Source organism: Helicoverpa armigera, chromosome 22 (genome assembly GCF_030705265.1).
Source record: "Helicoverpa armigera isolate CAAS_96S chromosome 22, ASM3070526v1, whole genome shotgun sequence".
NCBI classification, from domain to species: Eukaryota; Metazoa; Arthropoda; class Insecta; order Lepidoptera; family Noctuidae; genus Helicoverpa; species Helicoverpa armigera.
In genome coordinates this window covers 7,006,447-7,029,512 of record NC_087141.1, presented here as the reverse complement: position 1 = coordinate 7,029,512, position 23,066 = coordinate 7,006,447, and the positions used below count along the sequence as shown (strand labels likewise).

The 23,066-nt window shown below is 36.2% G+C and overlaps 2 protein-coding genes across 2 annotated transcripts in view; one reads left to right on the top strand and one right to left on the bottom strand.

Moving 5' to 3' along the window:
- LOC110380063 (fructose-bisphosphate aldolase) overlaps positions 1 to 23,066 on the bottom strand; it is a 143,872-nt gene that overhangs the window by 63,816 nt on the left and 56,990 nt on the right. The window lies entirely within an intron of this gene.
- On the top strand, positions 1,315 to 13,197 carry LOC110380068 (odorant receptor coreceptor). The gene is made up of 11 exons (XM_064040514.1): positions 1,315 to 1,443; positions 2,016 to 2,115; positions 3,283 to 3,493; positions 5,871 to 6,007; positions 7,223 to 7,383; positions 7,862 to 8,048; positions 8,479 to 8,692; positions 10,588 to 10,687; positions 11,686 to 11,790; positions 12,214 to 12,369; positions 12,886 to 13,197. The coding sequence occupies exons 2-11, from the start codon at positions 2,016 to 2,018 to the stop codon at positions 12,934 to 12,936; spliced, it is 1,422 nt and encodes a 473-aa protein (XP_063896584.1). The 5' UTR covers positions 1,315 to 1,443; the 3' UTR covers positions 12,937 to 13,197.

Here is a 23,066-nt window from a genome sequence, read left to right as displayed (position 1 = left end):
ATAAGGAAGGGAAGAATGGCAGATAAAAATAAATAAGGGTAAGTACGTATCTGTCAAACTAAGTCTTGAGTATGATGAAAAATTGTTAATCGGGACTCAAACTCAAAAATGTTTTCAAATTAGGCTGATAAATTCAGCACTTTTCGAACGTCAAAAACAAAAGTCGCCCGCTCTGCACCACTTCCTGTGTTTTGGCTGGGAAGAAGAAGTGGCGCATCAAACCCCCAGCAACACATGTCTGTCTGTTAGGTTAGAAGAACCAGAATTTATACAGAACAAGTCAAACTCTTTACTGTTTAGGGCCTGTGCAAACCACAGTTTATAAAAGTGCGTTGATGGCGTGCTTTATCCAACCCGTAGGAGGAGTATATTTTCGTCCGTATCTTGTGTCGTATAATACTTCAGTACGTCTTATCGCTGAAATCAGCTGCCATTATATTGTAGGTAAATGTAGACAGTTATGGAAATCTTACCAAAAATAAAAGGAGGAAGTCTATAAATAATATGTTTCATATCCTTAGATTTTCCTGTTCTGTCATAGAAGGAATGATGAGTTAGAAACTATTATTATCGACAAACATATCGATCAACGTCAAATGCCTGAAGTGAATCACGAGAAAAGTAAATAGAAATATGTAGTTTCAAATAATATTGTTTGATGATGTTTTATTAAGTTAGTGCTGTGTGATAAAAGTAGATATTTCCAAAACAGCTCAGTTTCTTTACGTGTCGACAAGGTTAGATAATTTAAAATGGAACACATACATACAAAATAACTCGTATTTTTTATTGCAACAAGATGATAGCTGTGGTAGCAGAAGTATAAAAAAAAACATTAAAATTAGAAGCTGATTAACAATATTTCAAAAAATAACGACAGGTCTTAAAAGTAACCATTAAAAAGAGGACACGTCATCTAAACCAGTAATACTAGTAGACATACAAACGACAGCAAAAACACACACTAAAATTGATAACTTATTCAAAACAAACAGTTCAAACAAACAGAAAAACACACATTCCGAAAAACAAACAACAAAATCAAACGTTGAAAAACAATAAAAGTTTAAAACAAACAGTTTTTGAACTAACATTGACCGATTTGAAACTATCGATCGTACAATGAATAGGATAGAACGTAATTATGAAGAAACTAATACTAACGTACAATCATTCATAATTAAGAGGAAGAAAACGCCGGGTGTTACGACACCTGGCTCTTCCCATAAACCAAGCGATGCTATTGGATAGAGAAATTTCCACGTCATCGCAGAAAACTTTGATGACACTGAATTCTGAAAATCGATCACTTGATACATCGAAAGTGTGAAAGTAGCACGCGTCTGTCATACATTTTTGGAAAATGATAACAAAATATTGGCCATCTTAGTTGGATGACTCTCTTTTGTTTCTGAAAAGGATTATTTTTGGAAATTATTCAAGGTAATTTTTTTGAAGCTAAATTCAGATATTTCTTAGATCCAAATGGGATCAATAATTATTATGCATTTTTAAGTGATGTTAAATCATTTTTTTACAACATGTGTGAATTAAAATGGGAAAGTCACATTGATTTGCAAATTGCAATTTTAATCGATTAATGGGAAGATTGCGACATTGAAAATGTCTTCATTGGCAATGACATTCTTTTCATTACTGCGTATTTTGCACTTTCAAGGAAAAAATCGTAACAACTCTTAGAAAAAAACTTAAAATTACCTTTGCGTTCTTAATCATGATTTGTGGGTTATCGCGAATTTAATTTATTTCAAGTAAAAATAATGCACAAAATCCTTTCGATTGTAGACGATGACTTAGGGAAATTGAGTTATTCGATTTACTTAGCATATCAGCTTAAAGTCAAGTAGAAAAAGAAATAGATAAGAATATAAGTGTAGGTAGTGATCTTAAAATTTACGAAACTAAAAAAGAGAATGTAGATCAAAATAATCCAACCATTGAAGCAGATAATTCAGTTAACGAAGAAATTAACATTGAATTTGATATTATTTCAGATGATGACCAAGGTGAAGGCCCAGGGCCTCGTGTCAGACTTGATGCCCAACATCAAGCTGATGCAGATGGCCGGCCATTTCCTCTTCAATTACCATTCAGGTGAGATATTATTAACTTTAAAACTGTAGACAGGCATATGAAACGTAGAATAGATAAGGCAGTTAAAATCCAGCACGATAATGCCACAAAATCCCATGAAAAATGACATTGTCTAGAATGGTAACAATAAGTTATAAGTAGGTATTGTTTGTTAATATTTAAAAAAATTAAAAGAATCTACGAACAATACAATGTCAATCATTCAAAAAGGTTTTGGATGATATCCAGACCCTAAAACAATTGGTAGATCCAAGTATCATATATGATGTTAGTTTGTACCATACAAACGAACTTGTAGAAAAGCAAAAAAGATTGCTATCTAGATTATTATTTTCGAACTTTAGAACGTGAAATAAATGGAAAATATAAATGCAGATGCTACAGAAATATAACTGAATATTACTTAAAGATCATTTTACTTTCTATCTGGGCCATAACAAGATCGTAAAACGTTATTATCGAATGGCAACATTTGAAAATAATGTTCACGACACCTTCGAGAGTTCGGACGTTAAAACATTTTCATACTTTTTGGAGACAATTTTGTCCTTAGCTGAATTTATTCTTCTTGTAAAATAATCATTTTCTATATCTTTTTGGACGCAAAATTATTTCTGATACTTTTTTAAGTCTAAAACTTATCTACGGCTTGATTTTATTTTGTTATCTATGTATGATTCATTTTCTACTTTAAGAATTTTCGATATTTTGTCTTGGATCAAGGGAAAACGTAGAAAGAAATGCTCTAACTTGTTTCCATAGAAAACTGTAGACTTGATTTGGGCTTAATAACTGTTTCCTAAAAATTTACGTTATCATCATTATTTGACGACCTCGATGGCGCAATGGTCATCATGCCGGACCGCCGAACCTGAGGTCCCGGGTTCGATTCCCGGTTCGGTCGACATTTGTGTGATGAGCATGCTTGTTGGCCGTGGTCTGGGTGTTACAATATGTATTTATAAAGATGTATATATGTAGCTATATGTAGTTTATCAGTTGTGTTAGCACCCATAACACAAGTTAATAAATAACTTACCATGGGGCTAACCGACCGTGTGTGAAAAGGTGTCCCGATATATATTATCAATCTATTTACAGCTAGCCCAACGTAACACCATATTGAAATCCATATTTCTCTCCTAACCAACCTTACTTTCTGTGCAGAAAATGCTGGCATGTCAAACCTTCTCCGCAAGATCTACGCGAGTACTCATGCTATCCTCATCTTCATCCACTACGCGTGTATGGGCATCAACATGGCGAAATACTCCGATGAGGTCAACGAACTGACGGCCAATACCATCACTGTACTATTCTTCGCTCATACTATCATCAAGCTTGCGTTCTTCGCTTTGAATTCGAAGAGCTTCTATAGGTAAGTGCTTTTTAATTTCTTTTATATCGAGTTTGGGTTCGTGTCATGGATTCTGTTATCTATAAAGTCTCAGTCATTGGAGCCTCTGCTTCTAACATTGCCATCGTCATCTACAAGTGCATGGGTTAAGTACTCCGATGAAATGTCTCCCTGCGTCTCTGTAAAATAATCAACAATGTTCAGGTTTGACAGGAAAGAAGTAGGTTACCTAGGCAGGGATCTTATTTTTTATTTGGTGGGATTTGGAATTATATGACCACGCCTTGGCTGACTGAAGTGGGGGAGTGTCAGACTCCTACTGACCTAAGCCCACCATGTTTCTTCTGGAGGCTTATGTATCAGGGCCGGGGTACCTCTTTTAAACAATCCCAAAGCCCCGGACTGCCAAGAACCTTACTTTGCACATTTTATATTCACATATCTTCTTTTTAATTTTGCTCTTAATTAGTTTTATAAATAAATATTCATTAACCTTTGAAAGTATCGATGAAATAGGATATTAATTGTGTAGGTTTTGTGATGTATTGAATACTACGTTAAATTAATTTTGCTAGACATTTAATTGGAACTTAGTCTAAGATTGTATGAAAAACGTTCATTTTGTTAGCGCTGATAATATATTTGATTTTTTCATTTTGACTCACCTATTTAGGAACTTAAATTATGAGATGTATAACATCATAATAAGATTTTTTACAAACATTTAATAAAAGCAAAGAATGTCTGTCTGTATAAAAATTAATAATTTCGCCCCTGAAAGAAAATAAGTAATGGCATTCCACAATATCGCATTTAATTTATGTAGCGAAATATTTTATTTATTTTTCTTAATAAGAGTTTTTCATATACCTACGCTAAACATCCAAACTCGGAATGATTTTGACTCGGATCATTTTTATTAGCATTAGGTCCAAGATTTTAATAAAATCTTAAAATATGTATTTTGTAGCTAAATCGCCGACTAGCAGTTTCGTGAAATGCTTGATTTCATGATTTACAGGTTACTATTGTTTATTTTAATCTATGTTTAAGAAATAATTAAATAATAACTTTATTTGACTGTATTTTTATCTTTTAATTTTGTGGATTTGAGTTAGTAATTAACTTTTCTGTCTCAGTCCATCTAATTAAAGAGCTCTTTCCCTTCATAATAGAGTAATTAGTAAATAAAAACTCTATTTCGTGCGTCAAAATGTTTTTTAAATTCAATAGGCGGTCCCAATTTTAATTTAACACGTAACACAAAGAAAATTTTATTGTGTACTTTCATTCGCTTTTATTATGAGTGATAAAAACTGTTCCAATATTTATTTTTTATTATTTTTGGGCACTGTTAACTGTCCACCTAGTTTTTCTTTGATTTTATAAAAGTACATTAGGATCACATTTCACGGGAGGGATGAGAGCTACCTTAAACTGACATGACTTTCTTTTAAAGAATAAAAAAGATAGATTTATTCTATTTTTTTTTTTCAAACATTGATACCGAATTAAAAATCGGAATCCATGTTATAGAAAGTATAGTAATATAATTTAGTACAAAGGTTGCCTTCCATTTGTAACCTAAAATAATTTATAGGTAAATATTGAGCGTTCCTTTATAGACTTTATTTTTATCTTAAGTCCCACAGTTTTTGTATCGGTTTTAATTTTTACACCTACTGAAGAAAATTTTGGGCTTTATACCAAAGTCACATTGAATTTAAGCTAGGCTTAAAAATAAATAAAACAAAATTCAAATCACGAGCCTTTGTAATACTCGTAAAATAGTGAGAAGCTACTTAAAATTCAGACATTGAAAATGTAACGTAGTCTCAGATTTGAAAAAAGGACCTCTTAAAATTCCTTTTGTTCAATAAAGGAATACTTGAAACACAAATCCACCTGAATGTGTGAATAGAGAAATGGAAATATTCCGCTTTATGAAAGCTTTTCTTTTTTTAATTGACTTGCGATTGGAAGGAAATGTGAAGCAATATTGAGAAATCATTTCATGGTCCAGTAAAATTAACATTGAAGTACAGAATTATTAGCTGCAACTGCAACTTGTATCTGCATAAATTCGTCTGGCCATTTATATGTTTCAAGTACCTATCATAAGATCTCATGTCCACGTGTTACATGTTCAAAGTCACAAAGATTTTCATAAGATACAAGTCCATAGCTTCATACTTAATCACTGTTATGAGAAGCAAACATGTTAACTACGTTCTAACTTTTGACATAGATAGGGACATAGGTCTCCCCCTCTCAATACGCAAGAAAAATACCAAAGATTTACCTGTCCCCTCATATTAAAACCCCTCACTCCCTCTCTTTCAGTGTATCAGAAAAATACCCAGGATCTCCCCTTATACTAAACACCTCGTTTTCCCAGGACCCTGGCAGTATGGAACCAGTCGAACAGTCACCCACTGTTCACGGAGTCAGACGCTCGCTACCACCAGATAGCGCTCACCAAGATGAGGAGGCTGCTGTACTTCATCTGCGGGATGACTGTCCTCTCTGTTATCAGTAAGTGGAATTGCGTAAACCCTAAAGATGTTGAAACATTTAGGGAAAAATAAATAAAGTGCATACAAGCCTGAAGATGTTTAAACATTTAAGAAGAAAGTGAAGTTGTTTCTGTAGGTTATGAAAGTATTGCTTTAAGAATTTCGATTCGAGATTGATTATTGTGTTTAGTTTGACACTGTTCGTTAGTCTCACTAAAACTCGGGAATGGCTGGACCGATTGAGCTTATTTTGGTTTTAAAATGTTCGTAGAGGTCCAGGGAAGGTTTAAACGATACGAAGTTCGTGGGATCAGCTAGTTACGGATAGATATTTATTTCTTAATCACCCACTATCTTTAAAGGAGGTTTACCCAGTACAAAAATGATTTACACACAACATTAATTGAAAATAAACTTAGCGCCATTTTTGTCGACGACAATAAATGTCAATTTCTCGTAAAACAACTGTTTACTTTTAAAATTGAACACGAAAATTTACAATAAACAGTGAGAGAGGTAACTTAAGTACTTAAATTCTGCTAAGATAGCTAGGAAAGAATAAAATTCCCTTTATTAACATTATCCACAAATAGTCACTAGTGGTATTAGTACAGTCAACTTCAGGTCAGTGGTAATCGTACTTATTACTATTGAGTTAAGGTGGATGACAGTTACCACTGATGTGCAGTCTACCGTACTTATGAGCCAGTCAGTCGACTTAGGACTCGACTGGACGTATATATATACCTACAAACTACAAAGCCTACATACAGCTACAATATTAACCGTAATAGTTACCGAATATAACGTAGTCAGGTATTGCGTTCAGTTTAATTAGAAGCCTATGTGGGTGTTGGACCATGACGATGGAACCACAGTGCGGTAGGCAGTATAGTGCACTATGTGGTGCTGTGGTGTACCAGTACCAGTGGAGTTTCTGATGTAATGATGTCAACGAGTTTGTAGGACTGAATATACATATTTATTATGGTTATAACACTTACAAAGTTCTCTGTTTAGCTGTTCCTTGCGTTTCCACCCACGTCCCAAGGGAACAATTTCTTTTACCCGAATAGGTCCTTTCTCAGGCTCTAGACTATAGACTAAGTGCATCAATTTTATTTAAATCGGTTCTAGTTATAGTTATATACAGATAGATGGACAAAGTTATTTTCGCATTTGTATTATTAAAGAAGATATTAATTGCTAAATAATTTTATGCTTCCCCTCTCAGGCTGGGTAACCCTAACCTTCTTCGGCGAGTCAGTGCGCATGGTGACGAACAAGGAGACGAACGAGACCCTGACGGAGGTGGTGCCCCGGCTGCCTCTGAAGGCCTGGTACCCCTTCAATGCTATGAGCGGCACTATGTATATCGTGGCGTTCGCTTTTCAGGTGGGTAGTTTTTGTTATGCATGTTAGATGTTGGTAAAATAAATATTAATAAAGCAGTACAGATCGTCTAAGCTGAAATAACGCGGCCCAATATCGGGTCATTTTAGTTTTAACGGGCTAATCTACCTACTTACTCACGTACTGATCTCCTCTGCAGCTGCAAGGGTTTTACAACATTTAAGCCTTAAGAGCCTCTTCAGTATGCATATTAAACGTAATTTGAAGGTCAAGCCATTGACTGGCTTTCAGTTAATCTTTCGGGACCTAATCGTTGTAATTTGCTCATTAGCATTATAATCAAACTATCGGTCGACTAAAAAACAAGTTTCGTTGTATTTTTGGGCAAACAAAACAACACAAGTAGTAAGATTGTGAAGTTTTATTCAGATCAGACCTTGAGAAAGCCCAACCTTCTCAAAAATCGTCCTACTTCAGCTTTTCCAAAACTTATTTTCATTTATTCTTATTCTTTTATCAGGTATACTGGCTCCTATTTTCAATGGCCATAGCGAACCTGATGGACGTGATGTTCTGTTCCTGGCTGATCTTCGCGTGTGAACAGCTGCAGCATCTGAAGGCTATCATGAAACCCCTCATGGAGTTGAGCGCCTCCTTGGACACGTACCGGCCTAATACTGCTGAGCTGTTCCGAGCTTCGTCTACTGGTAAGATTGTAGGATAGCTTATGGAGATATACATAGAGAAGATATTAGTGTGTAGGAAAGATGGGGAAGTTCTATGCTTCTAACAAAGATTTTTTTAGTAAAGTATGGTGTGTGAATTGAACATTCTTATAACCTTAACTTTCTTTGAGACTGATTAGTTATATTTTGAGTTTCTGGTAAGACCCTAGTGTGCAAGATTTCACCAGTGTGCGGCACTGTGACGCATACAGATGTTTTTCTCGTCCTACTCTTTCTAGTAAACAGTAACAACAATATGGTAGCGGTGGACTCGCGTCAATGCGCACACTATTTTGGTGGAAGCTCACCATAAAACAATAAAAGAAGTTTCCAATTTTGTCCTCGAACCTATTACAAAACCACAGAAGAACATTAATAGCATCTGTTCCATCTATAACTTCTTTCCCAACAGAGAAATCCGAGAAAATCCCCGACACGGTAGACATGGACATCCGAGGCATCTACTCCACGCAGCAAGACTTCGGCATGACACTGCGAGGTGCTGGTGGAAGACTCCAGAACTTCGGCCAGCAGAACCCCAACCCTAACGGCCTGACTCCCAAGCAGGAGATGCTGGCCAGGTCTGCTATCAAGTACTGGGTGGAGAGGCATAAGCATGTCGTCAGGTAAGTTTTTTAAGGAGTAGATAGATAGATATACTCTTTATTATGTACACCAATTTAAAAAAACAACAACAAAACACTAATCTGCAGATTTAAAAGTCGGTGACACAATGGGCAATCTTATCGCTAAAAGCGGGCTAGTTTTGTCTGGTGAAGGTATGTGCGTGGATTTTGGAGTGAAGATCGAAATATATACCGTATGCCGTCAAATGGCGTGACATATGCTATATTCATATCGTTAGACCGAAAAGCCTGTTATATGCAAAAATTATCTAAATTCAAGGAGGCGTTTTCAAAAAATCCGGTACAGCTATGTTTTTTTTTCGAAGTTTTAAGAGAGAGACTCTGTTCTGGAGTATTTGGAAATGTAGCCGTTTATAAATAACTAACTGTGTCCCGCGGGCAGATACCTACTCGGATAAAGTATATTCTGTGTCACTCGGGGATAGTGTAGATACCATTTTTTATCGGATCTTTTGGACTTGGACTTTCGGAGTCTTTCAAACTTCAAAGTAAAAAAAAAAAACTGTTCATCATACCAGTATGGAAAACTAACATTGAAATATTGAATGACAATATGCATAATACTTCTCGGAACAGCAGTTCGCAAAGGTTAATAATGTTCCAATCGATTGCAACTCTCCAAGGACAATGCCAACTTTAATGTAGGAAGAAACAACTGTGTTAGAATTGCTCAGTCGATAATGTATGGGTATATTTGCAACTTGTTTTTATACCCATGCATTGCCAATTATCAGTCTAATATGGACAATTTTTATATGATACTGTTTACTGGCGCGTAAGGAATATCGAACTATAATTTATACACAAAGACCGCTCGAACGCGCGGTCCAGCGGTGCTAAGTGAATGACTCGAGCGGATTTCATTAGAAGCTGGAATAACCCTAGATTAGATTAATAAAACTGCCTTATATGTTAAGAGAGAATTATTTCAGGCACCCGTATAAGAAGCCGTCCACATTATAAGGATTAATTAATTAACATTAAAAAAATGTTTCAAATAGGACCAATTCTTTCTTTTCTTTCAAACAAAATCTTCAAAAATATCGGCAGCATAATATTTACTTCACATTTACATTCGAAAATATATTTTTCACTCACGGAACTCAGTTTTCACTATAATATTCAACTAATAACTCATCTCTCAAAACTAATAGACCGCCATTGACCACAGAAACGCAAACTATTCCCCGCAGACTCATAATCTGTGGTCAGAAGTCATGCTTCGGCAAACTCCGTCAAACTTCGTCAAACTTCGGCTAACATCGTGTCCAGTTGCGAACTGGATTTGCTTTGCGAACGCAAAGTTCGGAATTTGAAATGATGTTTTCAAAACATTGCGGTTTTAATCGAATGGATCGCGTTTCTAGAAAGTTCGTAGTTGGAATTTAGTTTATCTGTGGACGTAGTGGTCCTTTTTGGTGTTATCCCTGGATACCAACAATTAGTAATACAAGCTATAGTATGAATAATAGTGTTAGTTATGTTCAGTAGTCGTTTGATTTTAATCCTTTCTAATATATCCTGTTAATATAATAATCTCCAAAGTTTATTCCTACGTATAGATGTAAGTAGTTATATGTTTCTTACTCTTTCACTAACTACTGCATCCAAAAGCTACTGGATGGATTTTGATGAAACTTAATAACTAAACTCAACTTGATCAGCTGTAATAGGCATCAGAATAACTTGTATAGTATACCCAATGACCCTGGCGGAAGCTAGTTATAAAAACGCAAAAGTTACTCTGTCAGTCTATTGCGCTTTCACTCCAAAACTGCTAGACCATCACACATATCGTCTAGAACCTGAAAACGAACATACGCTTATCCACGCCACGTCTTATCCAGATGCAGTAAAGCATTATTTTGTTTCAGACTAGTGGCATCTATTGGAGACACGTATGGTACTGCTCTGCTATTCCACATGTTGGTGTCCACCATCACTCTCACCCTGCTGGCCTACCAAGCTACTAAGGTAACATAAGTTAGAATAATATGTAATACGCGAGCATTTTTACGAAAACAAATCGAGGTATTACCTAAGTTTAGGGTTTTTGGGTGCAAATTTTTAGAAAATTATTTTTGCTCAGGAAAGTCTTATAAATTGTGTGTAGTCAAGAGTATAACCAGAAACAATGGATATCAACAGACTGCAAAATATACTTGTAGTTATTCTGTTTCTTATTGAGTTATTTACACAGTAGATAAATAGATTGAGTGATCATCAAACAATGGAAAATCACTTTTACTTTTTTTAAGTACCTTAATATAGTCAACTGTTTTCATGTAAATGAGACCCATTTCAGGCCGTAAAACCATAAAGATACCGCAAAATCAGTCTTCTAGACTTCTAGAATGTTCAAAATTAAGTACCATTATCTTTACTCATGACTGGTCAAGACTATCCATTCCATTTATATTCTTTGTAACATATCGGTAATAAATCGAACAAATGTCTAAAATGGACCAAGAAGGTCCAAGAACGAAAGGATCCATCAATCTAATGTAATAGCAAGCGATTTTGAAGTCCTCAACCTTTTTCCAAAAATAATGTTTTGACAAATGTAAAAACATTGCGTGTAATGGACCGTTTGGGGTCACTTGATCGGTTTCAGACGGATTTACTCCGTTTTTGAAGGAAATGGCACGTCCATTTTGTATTGTGAAGGGAAAAATAATTTGGAAATCAGTTTTGGGATACCTTAAGCTTCTGGATGTCTTTCATACACGATTTCGAATTTTAAAGTCAAGCTCAAAGGCTTTTATTTCATGTAGACCTTTTAACTAGGTGCACGATTCCAAGGAGTGGGACTTATGTAAAAGAACCAGCAAATAACCCTTTTTTCACTCGTTAATTTTGGGGCTAAAAGAGAAAGACCCCAGAAACCAACCAGAGAAAAAGAGTAGGGAAAATAGTTGGTTTTATAGATTAAATACAATAGATGATGTATGTTCATTATTTTCGTGTTTCAGATCAACGGAATCAACGTGTATGCTTTCAGTACAATTGGATACTTGAGTTACACTCTGGGTCAAGTGTTCCACTTCTGCATCTTTGGAAATAGGCTCATTGAAGAGGTAAGGATAACAACGTATACCATAATAATTCGTATTTCTGAGTAAAAGTAACCCAAGTTTTGTAGGAATATTTGAGCCTTATTTTCAGTGAAATTATAACAATTTATACAATTTCATTTCGAAATTCTTACCTTTGACATTATCGTAGTTGTATAATAATATGTATTTTTTATGTAGATTTTTGATAGAATTCTGAGATTGTCATTTTTTTATAACAATAAAAAAGTAGATATCATATTGCCCAGGTACCAAATAGGTTGAGAGAACAGATAGGCAGCAAGTACCTAAATTTTAAATACTGGTACTCAGATCAATCCCGTGACACAGCAAGGCATCTCCTAAAATATTTAAAAAATACCTGGCAGATAATGATAATGACTGAAAACGTTGTACATATATAAAATTTTACGTATGTACTTACAGAGTTCATCAGTAATGGAGGCGGCTTACTCCTGCCAGTGGTATGACGGCTCCGAAGAAGCGAAGACATTCGTGCAAATCGTCTGCCAACAGTGCCAGAAGGCTATGAGCATCTCTGGAGCCAAGTTCTTCACGGTCTCACTTGATTTGTTCGCTTCGGTGAGTAACAGCACTTAGGCAGTGTTTAAACCAAATTGACTGTGAGCCGCTGAATTCGTCATTGAAATAGTAGGTTAGATGTGAACGAATAGGTGAATATGTATGGAAAAACAATAAACTGCGTTACGCTCGCTCACATTCGGCTGACAGTCAGTTTGGTTTGAATGCAGCGTTACAGCGATTCCAACATGGTTTTCAAACCATCGAATTTAGTCGCGCGTATGCGCTCGTTTTTTTCACGCGTGACATTTTCTGGCGGGATAAACCTGTCTCACGGTTAGATGGCATTTTTTGCAACAGTAGTTGTCAATTGTTTGTTGTTGCTTGGGAAAATGGTGTGAAATGAATATTATGGATGCATACATAGTTCTCGTCATTTTTAATGAACTGTAACTAGCTCCCGAGCCAATATACTTGCCTAGATCCCTCGTGTATCTCAACTACTTTATGAATCTCATTATTTAAACATCAACGTTTAACGAGCCGGCTAAAAAGTATTTCTTTATTAATTTTCAGGTCCTTGGAGCCGTTGTAACCTACTTCATGGTGTTGGTACAACTCAAATAAACTGGACAAACTACAAGAATCGCTACTCTATTACAAAGTCTTATTTTAATATTTTGTTGATCGTTAAATACTTTATGCATTATTTCAACTTTCAGTTAGATCTCCAATTAATAAATGAATAATACAAATACTTATCAATTGGCGCTACATAAAAATAAATATGCTAGCAGTGGACTGACATCGACGCGAGTTTTTGTTCGTGAAAAATGTGCGCGAACCATTTTATTGGAATTTTCATGATTAATACAGTACGTAGTTTAGTGGTTGAACAATAAAGCTTATGCTTACCACAACAAATTATGCTGCGGTATATTGTAGCATCTGTTTACTAAAGTACTTTACTGTGGAGTCGAGCTTTATCTAGATGACGCATTATGAAAAATGAGCGCAGTTTTCAACCGAGCATGCATTTTACGTCACATTTTGATGGAAAAAACCAACGGCAGAAACTTATGTACTAAGAAAGAAAATGAAAAAAAAAACTGTCTCAATTAAGAATGTGGGAAGTACATAGTACCTACCTACCTATAAGCAATAGGCACAATCTTATATGATTCACTTCAAAGCGAAAAATTATATACTTAGTTGAATATTTTTCATTTCTTTACTGTTGCCATGGAAATTGATTTTATTTCGTTACTAAGACATTTTTAACAACATTTATTTCTCATACAAAATTAGGCTGGATATAAATTATTTTATCATTTTATTCATTTTGTGTCCAGCCAGGCTAGTAGGTCTTCAAAAAGCAAGAAAAATAATTAAGAGTCCTTTCAAACGTTTAAACTTAAGAATTTAATTTATAAAACAAAAAGTAGCGAGCTTCTAAAAAAACCTAATGAGTTTTTATTAAAATATAGACGCAAAAATTAGGTAACTTTTTGTGATAGAATTATTAGAATTTAAGAATTTTATATGTTTAAGTACCTAACCATTTTTAATAGTATCTGCACTTTAACGAAGTACAAATTTTGTGTTAAAAGATAATTAATTAAAATATAAGTGTAATGTAATATTTATTGAAGTTTTTTTTAATAATATTTAAGTCTTCTGGGCATAATATATGCATATAAGATAATTATTATATAATGATTTTTGAGCTGCATCCCATTTCTAAATCTGGTGCATAAATTAAAATAAGGATCAAAAGATGAACTATTATGTTTATATTCTTATAATCTCTCCTATATATTTTTGAAAACTGTATTTTGTCTTATCAGTAATGTGTTAAAATTCACCTTGTATTTTGTGGGTGTTTTGTGTTGTTAATTCTAATAAAATATTTTCAAAAATACGTACGTGTGTTATTATTTTTATTTCATATCGAATATTGTCCCACTGTGTAGTGATACATTATTAAAAGATCCAATGACGATTCATTGATTCATTTTATAACGAGTGTGTAGGTACCTCGAGAAACATGAAAATATGTACTAGGTAATATTTTTTTCTGGTCGCATGATGAGGTCAACATTTACTGAAATAAAGTCCCGCTCTTACCTCTAACCTATTAGAAGAAAGCACAATATGCCACTCAAAAAACCATACGAATCATTGAAAATCAAAGCCAATTCTTCTAACACGACCCTCTAAAAGAAGTCACTAGCTATACATAACAGAAATATCGCAAATTTCACCAGCTATCCACCTCTGCAATCTTCTAAAAGCTAAATTCACCTTGCTACACATAAAACACGGGTCTGTCAGTACGTGCTATTCAACAAGTCAGTCTAAGCTGGGCATGGAGCGAAGCAACACGAAGTCGATCCGCAGGGAATAACTCTCATTCCGTGCCACCATTGCGAAGACTTGGATTATACAAAGTAGGATATGCCAAAAAAATAAATAGAATTTTTGTAGGTAACTTCGACAAAGACAAAGACCGGATCTCCTGATATTCCAAAACATGCCCTATGTCACGATGGAAGTATGAAGACCTTATTAAAAATTAGCTCATTATAACTAACTCTCTAATACTTGCAGGTTACAAAATATTTAATAATACTCTTCCATCCTGAGTATTAGTTCTACCAATTTTCCAATATACCTATATTAAATACAGTATAAAAAAATAAAAAAAGGACTTATCCAGAACATAAGCGAGTCTTTTTAAAAGCGTTCTGTAACGAGCTTTTTAAATCTTTTATATTTTTCTGTTTAGAGCTCGAACAACGACTTACTACGGGAGGGAATTGATGTCTGACTTTGTTACCTGCATCAAAAGAGTTACGAGAGAAAGATATTTTATTAGAAAGATTGTTTCTTGATTTATTCTTGATCAGTTGTTTTTTCTATCGAAGATATTCTATCTGAGGTTTGTATATTATTTTCTGTCACACCATCACAAAGGAAGGATTCAGAAAATGATTTGATTGTTTTTTTTTGACAATATAAGTTATGGGTACCTTAAAATTCAGTATTTTATATTATATATTAGGTTCTTGAGCACACTGCAGACTAAAGTTTCGCCGGCCGTTGTTTTTATTAAGATAATTGTGAATTCAACCAAAGCTACAGTTGGTCTGATACCCGCCAAATACATTTGCGTGTACCATTCATTTCCAAATTGATTTATGCCGAACAAACGGTCAGCCAACTAAAAAAAAATCAAAACTCATTTTTTGACTTTTCAATGTCTTGAATTATGAAATACAAAATATGAATATCCAAATATATTACACAGCCAACTATGAAACTAAGCCCAGTTTACAGGCACAACAGTTAACTAGGTTAGGTTGTCGACAACGCGCTCGATCTAGTCGGTCAGTTCAGATTCTAACTTAGTTACGACTAATTCTAGCTCCTATGAGAATTTAACTGGGGTGGGTTGACTTTGTGTGAAATTAACCTGTGTCTGTATATTTGGTCTATTTGTAAACTGGGTTTGTTGTTTTTGTGAGAATTATCGTCTTCATTATGGCGGATAAAGTTCTTGTTATCGTACTTAATGTTTTTTTCTCTATATTATTACAAACCTTTAATTTACATTATAATCTAATGTATATGTCGTAGCCATATCGTAGAATTGACCACTTCATGAAAAACTCGAGCATTTCATGAAATGGTTGCGTTTCATGAAATGTTCATGTTAATTTGACCAGATCGTTAAATCGTCATCATTTCTCGATTTTGTCATCCATGTCTGGCCTTATGGTAAAATAGAGTATCCATAAAATATTTAATATAAATCCAAAATATTTTGGGTTGGGGGAAACTCGCGTAGACTCATTGGAGTTTAATTTAATGAAATCTGGTAGTTATGAAATTTTTCACAGCTCAAAATTGTCAGGAGGCAAAAAAACTTAGGTATATTTCAAATCTTCAATTGCAAATATTAAGAGTAAGAACTTGTTCATTGTCCTTTATGTCCGATATACATTATTATTTAAATAAAAAAGGAACTTTAGTAACATTTTAGGAATCTTAAAATAGATCACACGTAGTCTAAAATGACGTGACCTGTAGGTTCACTGCCTAGTTGGTCTAGCAATCGCAAGCGCAGCTGCTGAGCACGAGGTCTCGCGTTCGATTCCCGGATCGGGCCGAAATCGCTTTGTGGGTTTTAGAGACTTTCATGAAACAGCCCACAGCCTGGAAGTTGGTGATTGTGCATCGGAGAGCACGTAAATGTCGGTCCTACGCCTGATCTCCTTCCGGTCGTGTTGGATTGCCGTCCCATCCATGCCCATGCCGTGTCGGGTTCTGGGAGTTAGGGAGTGCAACTGTGTCTGCGCAAATGCTCGTGCACTATAGGTAATATGTCCTGCGCAGCTGGCTGATCTCCTTAAAATGAGAACAGCCGCCGTGGCCGAAATCGGCCGTGGACGCCATTATAAAGCCTATCTTTTATCGGCCAGTTTCTTCATCAAAAGTAAAAGTCCAAGTAATGTCTAAAGTAAAAGTAACGGTCAAATTCGTTTTTTCAAGGCTAAAGTGACAGCAAAACGAATAGAAAAAATGAATTTGACCGTTACTTTCTCTTTAGACGTTACTTTGACTTTAGCTTTGGCTTTTACTTTTGATGAAGAAACTGGCTGTAAGTGTCCAACAGTTTTATTCCTTTAATATTTCAAAATACTTCTCCACTGGAATTATACGGATAGTAGGATCGTCGACATTTTTTTTTATATATTTTCCATAACGTCATATTTTGACAGTCAGTAATAGTCCATGGAATTCTTTCGCGTGGTCACCCTACTGTTCTTGATTTGTTTTATAACCTAATAAATAATAAAACGTAAACGTAATAATAATTCTCCAATGTAGAATTATATCAGTTACATAAAAACACGATGATGTTTGCTAGTATGGATTTTTAAATATACCAAGTAAATGATGATGTTATTCAAAATTTTTCGCTGCGAGAATTGTCATTGCAGTCAACGGCCGCCATCTTCAAACATAAACAAAGCGCTGGCAGCGCCCCTAGGAGCGCATTTACATAACTATTTTACGATGTGATCAATTAATTTTGACCATTTCATGAAGAAGCCGAGTTTTCAGTTGCACATATCGAGAAATGATTTCTTATCATATTGATTTCTGACACTTACGCGAATATTAGACATTTAAATAAAACTACTTTTACGGATTTTATCGCGGTTATATTATATTATTTAATCCCGACGTTTCGGATCCTTTACAGCATCCATGGTCACGGGCAGACTAAGGTGTTGGTCGTCTTGATATATTAGTTACAAACAGCTACCCTACATTTTGTTAATTATTATTGACAATCCGATTCACGCAAAACGAGCTAACTGTATCCTTAGGTCGAGCAGTTGTGGGCTTGGATTTTGATTTAATAGTTTCTATGATGGGATTCCAAGCAGGTGGTATGACCCAGCCATCTTCTCTATTGAAATTTGGATGTTTTTTAATTTCAATAGCCTCGCGAATCATCCTAGGTAGGAATCGGTTTTCTTTTGCAAGGACTTGTGGTTTATCAAATCTGATGTAATGCTGGGCCTTGTCTAGTGTGTGTTCACAAACTGCTGACTGTCTGGAACGGCGGTGTTTGACATCGGCGATGTGTTCTTTTACGCGGGTCCCTATGCTTCTTTTAGTTTGGCCTATGTAAGAGAGACCACAATCACATTCAAGCTTGTATACACCCGCATCTTGTAGAGGTATGTGACACTTGACAGGTGGTAAGAATTGACTAATCTTCTTCAGCGGCTTGAAGTAGGTTTTGATTGAAGCTCGCTTCAAGATGTAGCCAATCTTGTCTGTGACTCCTCTTATGTATGGAAGAACAGCAGGTAGACGCTCAACTGTGGCTGGTTTCACGCGGGTTCTGCGACGAGGGCGCGGTACTCGGAGCTTGTTGTCGTGCAGTACTTGCTTAACATGTTGAAGCTCAGCACCCAGGTGTTGTTCATCGCAGATCCCACGTGCTCTCTGAAACAATGATTTACCAACGGTAGATAACTGTGTTGGGTGGTGGTGGGACTCACCATGAAGGTATTTGTCTGTATGGGTTTTCTTCCGATACACAGTGTGACTCAAGGTGTTATTAGGGTTACGGATAACCAAAACATCTAAGAAACGTACGGAGGCGATACGTCAGGACATTTCGTCTGTATTACGTCGCAACATACTGCCCAAACCGAATCTAAATAAAAATCAATATCTAGCGTTAAAAAACCTTCGCGACAGGCCTGAATTAACAATTCTACGTGCAGATAAAGGTAATGCTACGGTGGTGATGGATACGTCAGATTACAATGATAAAATACAAGACCTTTTATCGGATGTAAGTACATATAAACAAGTGAAGACCGACCCCACAACAAAAACATTGAAATCAACTAGTGATTTGATAAAAAAGTACTCCGAAACATTGAATCTAGACGTAAAATACCTAGTTCCTAGCTGCGCAAAACCACCAAAGCTGTATGGGCTACCGAAGATACACAAACCTAATGCTCCACTACGACCAATAGTCAGCCAAATCGACTCACCAACCTACAGATTGGCTCAACATCTGGCTAAAGTACTTTCACCATTGAGAGGAAACACAGCAGCATATGTAAAGGACTCGTACCATTTTGTCAGTGAAATAAAACGCCTACAACTAGCTGACAATGAAACTATGGTCAGTTTTGATGTTCAGTCATTGTTTACATGCTTACCCGTTGAAGACTGCATCAAGATTGTGTCTAAGAAACTAGCAGAGAATAACATGCCTACTGAATATGCTGAACTGTTAAAACATTGCCTAACATCTGGCTATTTACTGTGGAATAATCACTTCTACACGCAAGTGGATGGTGTAGCAATGGGCTCCCAGTATCTCCCATTGTTGCTGATATCTTCATGGAGGATTTTGAGGAGCGAGCCCTGCAATCTGCACCCGTAACACCCAAATTCTACAAGCGGTACGTAGATGATACTTTCACAATACTACCATCTGACAAAGTCACAGCATTTTTAAATCATCTTAACTCCATAAACCCCAAAATTCAATTCACTATGGAGTCAGAGGCAAACAACTCCTTAGCTTTCTTAGATGTTTTGGTTATCCGTAACCCTAATAACACCTTGAGTCACACTGTGTATCGGAAGAAAACCCATACAGACAAATACCTTCATGGTGAGTCCCACCACCACCCAACACAGTTATCTACCGTTGGTAAATCATTGTTTCAGAGAGCACGTGGGATCTGCGATGAACAACACCTGGGTGCTGAGCTTCAACATGTTAAGCAAGTACTGCACGACAACAAGCTCCGAGTACCGCGCCCTCGTCGCAGAACCCGCGTGAAACCAGCCACAGTTGAGCGTCTACCTGCTGTTCTTCCATACATAAGAGGAGTCACAGACAAGATTGGCTACATCTTGAAGCGAGCTTCAATCAAAACCTACTTCAAGCCGCTGAAGAAGATTAGTCAATTCTTACCACCTGTCAAGTGTCACATACCTCTACAAGATGCGGGTGTATACAAGCTTGAATGTGATTGTGGTCTCTCTTACATAGGCCAAACTAAAAGAAGCATAGGGACCCGCGTAAAAGAACACATCGCCGATGTCAAACACCGCCGTTCCAGACAGTCAGCAGTTTGTGAACACACACTAGACAAGGCCCAGCATTACATCAGATTTGATAAACCACAAGTCCTTGCAAAAGAAAACCGATTCCTACCTAGGATGATTCGCGAGGCTATTGAAATTAAAAAACATCCAAATTTCAATAGAGAAGATGGCTGGGTCATACCACCTGCTTGGAATCCCATCATAGAAACTATTAAATCAAAATCCAAGCCCACAACTGCTCGACCTAAGGATACAGTTAGCTCGTTTTGCGTGAATCGGATTGTCAATAATAATTAACAAAATGTAGGGTAGCTGTTTGTAACTAATATATCAAGACGACCAACACCTTAGTCTGCCCGTGACCATGGATGCTGTAAAGGATCCGAAACGTCGGGATTAAATAATATAATATAACCGCGATAAAATCCGTAAAAGTAGTTTTATTTAAATGATTTCTTATCATTGATTTGCCCAAGCCACATCATGATGTGGCCAATAGACAGTGAGACATTTCATGAAACGCGACTATTTCATGAAATGGTCAAATCTTTTCATGAAGTGGTCAAGTCTACGATAAGGCCACCACATATAGATTATAATCTAATAGATTACCAACTTACAGACAAATTTTAAAAAAAAATCTAAGTTTGAAAGAACTGTGAGAAAAACAAACGATTTTTATTTAAATAAGATAGATATAGACAGATGTTTATTGCAGTACGGATAATCCTAATTTCCGAGTATATGATAATAAGCATACATGGTTATAATATCTCTCGTGCAACACCGAAAAGATGCAACGACTATTTTTATTTGATTGTTAGATAAAGTCAGTATATCATTAAAGATACAGATATTTTCAAATCTACATCTATACTAATATTATAAAGAGGAAAACTTTGTTTGTTTGTAATGGATAAACTCAAAAACTACTGGACCGATTTTAAATATTCTTTCACCATTAGAAAGCTATATTATCTGCGAGTAACATAGGCATAACATATCTTTTATCCCGGTGCGGGCAGTAGCTCCCACGGGACGCGGGTGAAACCCCGGGAAAACGTCTAGTATTCCTTAAAATTAAAAAAAACTAAAATTTAATTACCACAGTTATTTTTTTTTTACTTTATTGATACCACAATCAAAATACTCCATTTAATTTTAGTACCGGCGTTTCAAAATAATAATTTTGCGTTTACGAGTGCCAGTGGCTTGGGGTCTCACAATAAAATGCTTTTTAATGACCGTTTGACATATTTCCTTTGCCATTAAATGTAGAAACTGTGTTGCTCTGGAGAATAAAGTTCATGTATTTTAGTTTTCGTTGTTATGAGGGTTCTGTGGTTGAAAGATAGGAGAGTTAAACCTGTTCTAACCAGGTTTTAAGGTTTTATCATTAAATGCTATCTCTTTAACAATGTTTTTTATATTAGGTACTCAGCTTCCAGTTTAAAGGGATGTCAATAATTACCTACCAGTATTTAACGTGGAGCAACTGCTTATCTGATTTCCTCCAGCCAGTTAAACGGGAAACGCTCTTTGATAAACTTTCTGGATTCCGACTGGTTGCCTTCCAAAACATAGAGAAACTCGTCATGACAAGATGCTCACCTATTCACGGTCGTAGCACGCGAAAAGTTGCTAATCTTACAATTAATTGACCCTTGTAGTTACTTAGCCAAATTTCCTCACATTTCGACTTTAAATATCAACTAAGCATAATAAATACTTCAAGCCCAAAGTTCAAAGCAATTCCCTAACATAAAATGGCGGGTTCAATTAATTTACTTACCTACAAAATATTAAACGTTTCTATTTCCTTTTAAACGATATTTGAAACTTGGAGTGGCCAATTCAATATCCGTCTCGTAAGGGCGGTTGCACACGGTCGACACAACCATGGAGAACAAAGTAACTAGCGGAGATGGCATAACGCAAAATCTTATAAGAAAGTACCGTGCCAAAATGCGCTTGTTCGGGAGACGAGGAATGTTACGAGCTCCGCATTTACACGCCTTCTTTAGAACCCGCCCACTATCATAATCACTCATCAATCAAGACTAATCTTTGACAGATTGGGTTTAATTTGAAAAGGAACCCTAACGCCTCGAAAGTTCTAGTAACTGATCATGCCTAACTCTAGACCTCTGACCTTCCTTATGGCTTCTCCTGCCTAGATGGTCTAGCAGTTGCAAGCGCGTTGCTTTGCTGTGCTTGAGGTCTCTGGTTCGATTCCCGATTCGGGCCGAAATCCTCGTGCACTATAATATGTCTTGCGCAGTTGGCTGATCTCCTTGCACAAGAACAGCCGCCGTAGCCGATAATCGGCTAGGGGAATGGCATGGCATCTTCGCTACTTTTCCTTCCTCCGAGGACGGTAGCCAGTGAGTCGTGGACTGATCGAGTTATACCCCAAGCATGGCAGTTCTAGTATCTGATCACGCCTACCGTACATTACTTGACCTACAAGAAGGCGCCTGACCTACCTTCTGGCACCTCTGCTATCTTTCCTTCCTCCGAGGACTGTACCCAGTGAGTCGTGGACTGATCGAGTTATACCCCAAGCATGGCAGTTCTAGTAACTGATCACGCCTACCGTACATTACTGGACCTACAAGAAGGCGCCTGACCTACCTTCCTTATGGCATCTCCGCTATCTTTCCTTCCTCCGAGGATGGTACCCAGTGAGTCGTGGACTGATCGAGTGATACCTCGAGCGTGGCAAGTCGTAGTCGCCTATTTGCAACGGGTGGATGGATTGGTGAAAATGCTTGCTAGATTGCTTTTGGTCTTTGCTGTTGCAGTGGCAAAATTTTGTTTGAAATTTTGTTTTATGTTACGTAAGGCAGGCAAGTTATGATTTTGTTTTGGGTAAAGATTTTTCTGTTATGAAATATTTTTGATATTTTCTGTTATGAGTATTTTTCTATTATAAAACGATTTCAGGAATGTTTTAAGCATTTAATAATACTATGAATTCAATAAATATTCGTCATTAAAAATGGAAAATCGTTAATTCGGCTTGATATCCTGAAAAATAGATCAGTCAGAGTAAAAATATTATTAGTACTGGATTGAAAAAAAATTGAAATATT

Bases quoted from the DNA above. Each gene is read 5' to 3' on its own strand.
- LOC110380068 (XM_064040514.1), top strand. From the start codon at position 2,016: ATGATGACCAAGGTGAAGGCCCAGGGCCTCGTGTCAGACTTGATGCCC. The intron at 7,384-7,861 runs GTGGGTAGTTTT...TTCTTTTATCAG, and splicing joins TCGTGGCGTTCGCTTTTCAG to GTATACTGGCTCCTATTTTC. The intron at 11,791-12,213 runs GTAAGGATAACA...ATGTACTTACAG, and splicing joins GAAATAGGCTCATTGAAGAG to AGTTCATCAGTAATGGAGGC.